The sequence below is a fragment of the Sinocyclocheilus grahami genome, unplaced genomic scaffold (genome assembly GCF_001515645.1).
Source record: "Sinocyclocheilus grahami isolate Dianchi unplaced genomic scaffold, SAMN03320097.WGS_v1.1 scaffold1012.1, whole genome shotgun sequence".
Classification (NCBI taxonomy): Eukaryota; Metazoa; Chordata; class Actinopteri; order Cypriniformes; family Cyprinidae; genus Sinocyclocheilus; species Sinocyclocheilus grahami.
In genome coordinates this window covers 26,593-35,615 of record NW_015506191.1, presented here as the reverse complement: position 1 = coordinate 35,615, position 9,023 = coordinate 26,593, and the positions used below count along the sequence as shown (strand labels likewise).

The following is a 9,023-nucleotide window of genomic DNA, read 5'->3' as shown; positions in this document are numbered from 1 at the left end:
AAAGAGCAGAGACAAAGCCTTAGTTTGTTTATATGAAGAGATTTATTTTATTTGTGTTATTTATTTTATTTGGGGTTTGTTTTAAAAGTTCAATTTAGTTTTGTTATTTACATTTACATTATATTTAAATTTTGTCATTTAGCAGACACTTTTATCCAAAGCGATTTACAAATGCGGACAATAGAAGCAATCAAAACCAACAAAAGAGCAGTAATATGCAAGTGCTATATTAGTATATTATTATAGTGTTATATTTCAATTTCACAACAAAACGTGCAGCATTTTGTCCAAGCAAGAATAAAAGGACACATTTAATTTATAATTTGTCTTAAATCTCATTTTGAAAAAAAAAATCATGAATCGAATCGAATCGTGAGTTGAAGAGTATGATCTGACATTTTTAAGTGAGTGAATCGTTACATCCCTAGTGGCATGCTTTTATTTATTTACCACTTTATAGATTTGTTCAAAAACAGTAAGTTGCTTCACTGTCTGCTGTCTTCATAGGCTGTGCTCTATTGTAACTCAAACTAAACTAAATAAGTTACTAATTTGGAGCGCTTTACATATGCAGTAAATATGTGCATCATACAAATACGAGGACTCCACTCTACGTGACAATACTGATGACACGAATATTTTTATCAATACATTTTTAGCTTAAGCTCCCAGCCTGTCCAGATGAAAACTGGCCAGAAAGCTTCTAAAACTAACCAACAAAATTGGGGCGGCCACAGGATTTTCATCTATGGTATGCAGAAGAAAAAACGTAGCTAAATAATGTTTGTTTACATTTGGCCGTTCTAGCGAAAATTCGAATAAGTAGGCCTATAGAAGTTAGACATAAGTTCTCAATTTTACTAAACATTACCTCACCAGTTTGTTTGAATCTATGGTGGTTTGTTAAAGGGGTCATCGGATGCAAAATTCACTTTATATATTGTTTGAACATAAATATGTGTTGGAAATGTGCGTACACATCCACCCTATAATTATAAAAATCCACACTGTTTTTTTTTTTTAAATCCCTATTTTAAAATTCCCTTTCTCAAACCAGGCTGTTCTGAGATTCCTGTCAGAATGACGAAGTTCTGCACAGGCCCCTCCCACGATAGTTGATTGACAAGTCCATTTTACCTTAGACCCGCCCTGAGTGAGCTGTGAGCTGTCCGCCATTGTGTCGACTCCGGTGCAGGGGAAGACAAGATATCTTGATTAAGTGATTGAGGTTGTTGGAAGGATTAATAAACATGGCAGTCGTCATTTACTCCTGACATCTGAGTCGCTGAAGACGGATTAAAATTACTTTCATTTTTGAAGGGAATGTGCCGATCCCCGATCTACCTAAATGCGTTTATGTTCGCACGAATCATTCATGATCGAGCTTCATCTACAGAAGAAGCGAGTATAAGGGTTTTTTTATGAATCTTTGCAAATCACTTTTCATAATATGTGCTAGTTAGCAAGTTTTGCAGCTGAAGTTTACAGTCTGCTCGTCACCCCACAGAAGAGATGGGCGGGGCGAGCAGAGCTCATTAACATTTAAAGCAATATGGACTAGAACAGCTTGCTGTAAACAGAGCTGATTTTGACAGGGTAAAAAGGGTGTTGTTTTACACTACCATTGAGAAATTTTAGCCAAAGTATGTTATAGACTTTTCATTAAGACCCTAAAGAATCATATCAACTTGTGGAAAATAGGCATCCAATAACCCTTTTAAGCTTTCTGGGGCCTCATTTATAAAATGTTGTGTATAAACCGTCCTAAATTTGTTCTAAGATCATTTCTCAAAAGTGCGTAAGTGCGATTCAGAGAAAACGAACGTGCACACAAAAACTCGCGCGTACGCCTCTCTTCCAGATGTGGCATTTATAAATCGCAAATGATCTTGAAATTGTGCACAGCTGACTGGTGTCAGATCTCTGCCTTGTAGATGCCCTAATTAATATCATTACCATATAAAAGAGCACATGCCAATATCCAAATTTCTATGCTTGAGAATGATGAGGCAAAGAAAAAAAAAAACTGAGTCTGAAATTGAGGTCCTGCTGACGGAAAAAAAATATTTTTTCTATTATCTGTTATCAAAATTACTACTTCTAGAAACAGCAGAAATAATAATAATAATAATAATAATAGTATTAATTATAAAACAATTAGGTTTCCGAAAGTAATGTGATTTGTCATATTCACACAGTTTACTAATGCTGCTCAAATGTGCCACACTGTGAACACACACCCTGAGCAGTGGGCAGCCATTTTTTGCTGCGGAGCAGTTGGGGGTTCGGTGCCTTGCTCAAGACTCAAACCTGCAACCTTTGGGTTACGAGTCCAACTCTCTAACCATTAGGCCACAACTTCCCCTATATGTACTGACACATATATAGTGTATTTTATACAAATATAACTGATGTAAATGACAAAAACAAAGTTTAAGGCTGATGTCTCTATTCATTTTCACAGAAGCAAAGCAGCAGATGTTATAAATAAAAACAGTTAACAATGTTATTGAATAGAATATATTAAAACTGTTATTGCACGACATAGGCCTATTCTTATAGGCTACACAGACAAAACAGTCGGAGATGCGTTTATGCATTTTTTTTTCTATTTTACGCATTAGTAGTAAATCAAGACTTCGCAAGTTCTCTTGTAAAATAAAATAATAATAATAAATTAAAAAACATGGATTAAACTGTGTACAGAAAGCGAGTAGAACTCTCAACATTAGGCTACTAAAAAGGTCAGTTTAATCTCACAAAAACTCCCGATAATAAAAAATCTGACTACCCTGCACAATTTATCTCTTACACTGCATCTTTGTTATTCATGATGAATTCGGTGCTTGCACGTACACCGCTTTTATTATTATTGCAGCTTAGATGTTCAAATAGCTGCAGTACTCCGACTTTGCCACAAGGAAAAGTGCGTACGCCTGCTCAGACCCTGACGTGGCGGTAAGTACTTTTCCACGTCAAAGACCGTTTTTATAAATATGAACGTTGCCGTGGTTTTTAGCAAACGCACACTCTAAGAACAAATCGGTGTACGCACATTTTATAAATGAGGCCCCTGGTCTCTACATCAGCCCGCCCGTGACGTCTCACCCATCCATTGGACTGATTACACACGTGATTCAGAGCGTGGTCACGCTGAAGGCATTCCCAAAGCGTTTCGATGCAGCTCGAGTTCCTGAAGGGGAACCTGATTGACTGCAGCAAGAGTGGTTATTTTGCTTTCACTGTGACACTGCAAGAATGTTTTAACAAAGCATCAGCTCCACAATATTTTTCAAAAGGCACAGGTTTCTTTATTTTAAAAAACATGGACGTTTCAAAATAAGAAAAGCCTACAGAGCATTACAGCAATACAAGTCAGGAGATTTATACTAATGAATAGGGAATATACACTTATAAGTGTGGATTAATGTGGTCATAATGTAAATCAGGAAAACATCACAGATAATACATAACAGCTTTACTGAGCCTTTTATTATAAAGGACTGAACTGCTTTACGATAGGAGTGTGATATGTACCATTGCTATGCTGAAGCCATGCAGCTGTATTTTTTTTATTTCAACCAGTCGATCCCACAGCAGCTATGCAAATCTCAGATTGCCTGACAGACCTGTCTGCATGAATGAAAAAAACCTCACCTACAACTCAATCTAGTAAAGACAGCTTCTTGTCTTCCAGCCTCTCCGACGATACAGCACAACTTCACCATCCAGCTACAATCATCAATAATATTCTCAACCAGATCAGTCAGAAATCTTGGGTTGATCTTTGATGACCAGCTGACATTCAAAGACATGCAGGGTTGCACTGAAAAACATCAGGAAGATCAGGCTCTTCCTAACTGAAAATGATGCACAACTCCTCATCCAGACTCTTGTCATCTCTAGACTGGACTACTGCAATGCTCTTCTGGCTGCGCTTCCAGCGTGTGCAATCAAACCTCTTCAAATGATCGATTTTCTTACCAGTACCAACTTGGGCTGGTGCCTTAAAATTGCACTGCCCCGCCACATTCGCACTGAAAAACATCAGGAAGATCAGGCTCTTCCTAACTGAAAATGATGCACAACTCCTCATCCAGACTCTTGTCATCTCTAGACTGGACTACTGCAATGCTCTTCTGGCTGCGCTTCCAGCGTGTGCAATCAAACCTCTTCAAATGATGCAGAATGCAGGAGCATGACTGGTCTTTAATGAGGCCAAGAGAGCCCACGTCACCCCTTTCTTTGTCTGTTTTCACTGGCTATTGGTTGCTGTCCATATCATGTTTCAAGACACTGATGCTTGTGTACAGATCAGCAGCACTTCTTACCTCCACACCCTCTCATGAGTCTACATTCCCTCCAGAGAGTGAACGTGATAAAAATCTCATTTGAAGAGCTTTACATATGCAGCAAATGTGCATCATACAAATATTTGACAGGATGAAGGAGTCGACTCATGGTTGATTTCAATGCAGATAATATGAATATTTAATATTACTTTTATCAGTACTATTTAGCATTGAATAAATAACAAACCTGAGCTTAAATTGCTTTCTCAGCCTGACCAGCTGAAAACCGCCAAAAAGCTCACAAAGTTTAGGAATAACGCTAAGCTTGTAGAGTTCAAGAGCAACAGGAGTTTAGATCAGTACATTTCTGCAGATAGCAGTTGTTGTTATCCAGTGGGAAAGATCAGTCAAACATAATGGGGTTTAATGTTGGTTTTGTTGCAGATTAAGGCTCAATCCAGAGGAAGGGTAGTTTTAAAAAGCTTCTCTCACAGGCAGCCATGAGAACATGATGTAACAATGAATAATAATCAGATTGAAATAATTGATACAGTTGCAAATAATAAAAAATAAACTTTAAACCAGTTCTGGGAGTTAAGACCAGGTAACCAGCTTAGGCAGAGTTAGTGTCTGCAAATGTATCACTGAATTTTAATATGGCAAAAGATGAACCTTTGTTGTTTCTGTAGTACCACAGCAGGACCAAGAGGACAATGATCAAAGATGTGACAGTCAGTCCTGCAGTCACTCCAATTATCATGGGATTGAGACCATCAGATCTAGAGGAAGCTGAGATACATACAGTAGATTTTACATTTAGATGAGTGCTGTAAATGATACAGAAACATTTTATTAGTGTTTATTGATGTACAGTCTCACCTGTGACTGAGATCCAGCTCTTGAGTGACTCTCCTCTCTCTGGGTGTTTGCAGTAGTAGAAACCCTCATGTGACTTTGAGACAGTAGAGATGATCATCTCTGTAGTTTGATTCTGGATGAGTGATCCATCTTTATAGAAATCAGCTCTGAGGTTTGGTGGGGTTGAATGTTGATATAAACAGCGTAGAGTCAGCGTATCTCCTTCAGTTACAGGATGAACAGGACTCTCCAGAATCACACCAGCTACAGAAACAGAGGAAATGTGTGCTGATTGTAAATAGTATATGGCAACTATATGGTAACAAAAAATATAATAATAATAATAAAGATTTTTACATTTTCTTACAAAACTAAATTTTTGGTATGTCTTGCCCATTGAGTGTTTGTATGTTTGTAGTGCAGACTGATGCTTCCTGTTTTTGTTTAATCAACTGCTTTGTGTACTGATTGTAAATGAAAATAATAAAAAAAAATAATCAGAAATGAAAAAAAAAATATATATATAGTCTCACGGTGTACAGTGATATTAACAGGATGACTGATCTCTCCAGATTCAGACTGACACCAGTACACTCCAGTGTATGGTGGGACGGTGTAGCTAATTGTACATGTAGATCCTGTTTGTGATCCCCAGCGTGATGAACAATCGAACAGTCCCAAACTGTCTGAGTATCTTCTCACTCTCCATCTATCAGAGTTACTCTGGTCCTCACAGCTCAGAGAGAGAGAGACAGATGTGAAGTGTTGAGTTCTGCTGGGACTGACGATCAGAGAGACTGGAGGAGAAACACCTGAGAAGACAATTACAGCTACAATTTGGAAATCAAGACAGTTTTATTGATATACGTAACACTTTACAAAATGTACACTTCTTTTGTTTCAAAACAAAATAACATATTTGTAACATATTTGTAATTATGCCATCAGCAAGCAAGCAGAAGACAACTGAGACAACTTCATGAAGTGTTAGTACTGGAGGAAAAAACCTTCGGAGAAACCATTATTATTTAATTATTTGATTTAATCCACCATTATCTCAATTCAGTTAAGTACAAATTAATTGTATTCAGTTGTGTTGTGGGCAATAAAACAGTCCAGAACATTATTGTTAAACTAATTTTTCACTGAAATAATGAAAATGTCTGTGCCACCCCGAGTTGCTGCTGACCCCTGCCTCCACCATTGATTTAACCCCTGCTAGTAGTGAAAGCATCTTTCTCCATTGACACAATTCAATTTGAATTCAGTTTGAACTCACCAGTGACCCATATTAACTGTGTGTTGCTGTACCATGTGCTATAGGCTGGTTTTCCTCTCGTTGCTCTGCACACATAAACTCCTGTGTGATTCAGAGCAGCAGAACTGACAGTGTAGTTTCCTCCAGCTCCTCTGCTGCTGTCTGAGAGTAGCTTATAATGATGACTTCTGTAGTCTGTAAAAAGTGAAAGTGTAGAGTTACCTCAAGAAAAGAGAAGTTATATTTACATGAGACTTTTAAATTACCTTTGTTGGTATAATCAATGTATTCAGACTAGTTTATTTGTTTGATTTTTAATCTCTATAATATTTTTTGATGAAACCAGTTAATTAAGATGTTATCACATGAAGCACACTATATCTTACCTGATGAAACAGTTTCAGTGTACCAGCTGAATGTCCAGCCTGTAGAGGAGCCTTTAACCTCACAGATCAGAGTCACTGGATCTCCTTCAGTCAACCACTTCTGTGAAGAAACACTTAAAACTGTCTTGGCTTTATCTGAAATAGAGACATCGCTCATTAACCACGTGTAAACGTGTGTGTGTATATATGAAGAGAAGATGAAACTCACCTGATACTGTCAGTGTAACTGCATCACTGATGTTTGATGTTCGTGATCCTTCTCTCTCTGCTCCATAACAGGAGTAATTACCTGCGTCAGACTCAGTAACATACCAGAATGTATGTTCCTGTAGTTCACTGAAAACACTGACTGAACCATCTTTATACCAGCTGTACTTCCAGCTAGTGACTGCTTCACCATCAATGTCACATCTGAGAGTGACTGTCTCTCCTCTGAATACATGTTGATCAGGTGTAATTGTCACATTGGTTTTTGGTCTTTCTGTACAACGACAACAATTTACAATGAACATAATGTGCTGTTTTTACTATATGATCAGTTTCTTGATTTTAAAACACGCATGCTAAATCAGGTTAGGCTGAAGAGTTGTTCTCTAGCTGTTATAGTCACTTATTCAGTGTCTTGTGAATTATTTTCATTGTGTTCTCTGAGCAGATCATTATTTGATGAAAATACTTGCCGTATATTATCACTGTTACTGGTTCACTGTAATCTGTGAAATATCCTCCTCTTCGCGCTCTGCACCTGTATTCTCCTCCATCAGAGACTTTCACCGAATCGATTGTTTTATTTGCAGCTTCAGTAGATTCAGTGTTTGAGTTTTTACTCCAGAGAAACTCCCATCCATCCTGTGACTGATCCACCTCACATCTCAGAGTAACTGAGTCTCCAGTGAACAATAAACTCTGTGGCTCAACAGTCAGAGTTGGTGTGGGAATATCTGTCAGTATAAAGTCATAGAGAATTTGGAAACATCACATTTGAGTGTTAAATGATTTTCAGCAGAAAATCTTGTCCTCTCATTGTTTAATAATTACTGCACTTTGATTTCATTTTCATTTGTTGTCACACCTCAGTCTTAAAATGGTGCGTTTATAATCATAACAAAATGTAACACTCATTTCTCAACTCTCAGCTGGTTTGTAAGTTACTGCAGGATCACTTATACAGGTGCATCTCAACACCTCACCTGAATTGGTGGGTTTTTGTTAAATGTGAGCCAAAATCATCACAATTAAAGGAACCAAAGACTTAAACTACTTCCGTCTGTGTGCACTGAATTTATTTAATACACAAGTTTCACAATGAGTTGAATTACTGAAATAAATGAACTTTTCCACGACATTCTAATTTATTGAGATGCACCTGTATGTGATGAAATACATGAATCAAATTGACTCACCTTCAGTATGTCGAGAGTAGATGTTCGAAATCAGCACTAAATCACAAAGAGAAGAAACTCATTAAATTGTGAACACTGAGCTGATCATTTGTGTATTTTATGTTATCTTATAATTTGTCTAGAGATAATTGCATCTGAGCACAGATGATGATGATCTGGTAAAAAAAAATCTGATTTAAAACATGCTAAAAAAAAAATAAAAATAAAAAGCTTGATCTGTCTAGATTGAGGTTTTGAGTGAGGAGTGAGGTTTAGCTCGGGAAGCTGAGAATAAAAAAAAAAAGATAATTGCACAGAATAAAACATATTAAAACATATTACCAGTGGAAATGTTTCCAGATAAACATTAAAACATCTGACTAATAGCAGAGGTATCGGAATATTTATTACACAACATGTACAATGAGATACGGGAAACGAATACTGCGTCGCTAGACGCTATTGGGAAAAACTCCTTTTTCTCCGAGGACTGAAGCCTTCACAATCTCGCAGTGTAACTGCATGGCCATTGGTTCGTGCAATAAATAAAAAACGAACCAATGACTCGGCATATGTCAACCAAGGCATTTATTTGATTTAAAATTATGTAAAAAAAAGTGTAATATTACACTTTAAAATAAAATAACAGTTTCCTTTTTTTTAATATATTTTAAAATATTTTTAATGTAATTTATTCTTGTGATGACTAATTTGAATTTTCAGCATCATTACTCAAGTCAATTATTTATTTGTCTGTTTGTTTGTTTGTTTGTTATAGTGTGGGGTATACTAGCCTGACAGTCAAATTGGTAGGTAACAATAACTTAAAATTATATAAATGAATGAA

At 36.8% G+C, this 9,023-nt stretch overlaps 1 protein-coding gene across 1 annotated transcript; it reads right to left on the bottom strand.

Annotated features, from left to right (window-relative positions):
* Window positions 1–3,856: 3,856 nt before the first annotated feature.
* Window positions 3,857–7,555, bottom strand: LOC107565605 (Fc receptor-like protein 2). Its single transcript, XM_016250866.1, has 8 exons — window positions 7,540–7,555; window positions 7,003–7,275; window positions 6,795–6,929; window positions 6,430–6,603; window positions 5,684–5,962; window positions 5,172–5,414; window positions 4,965–5,081; window positions 3,857–4,071 (listed from the first exon to the last, which is right to left on the bottom strand). The coding sequence occupies exons 1-8, from the start codon at window positions 7,553–7,555 to the stop codon at window positions 3,857–3,859; spliced, it is 1,452 nt and encodes a 483-aa protein (XP_016106352.1).
* Between the last annotated feature and the right edge of the window lie 1,468 nt (window positions 7,556–9,023).

Bases quoted from the DNA above. Each gene is read 5' to 3' on its own strand.
- LOC107565605 (XM_016250866.1), bottom strand. The intron at 5,082-5,171 runs GTGAGACTGTAC...TATGTATCTCAG, and splicing joins GAGCTGGATCTCAGTCACAG to CTTCCTCTAGATCTGATGGT. The intron at 4,072-4,964 runs GTTCATCTTTTG...CATCATTTTCAG, and splicing joins GTACTACAGAAACAACAAAG to TTAGGAAGAGCCTGATCTTC.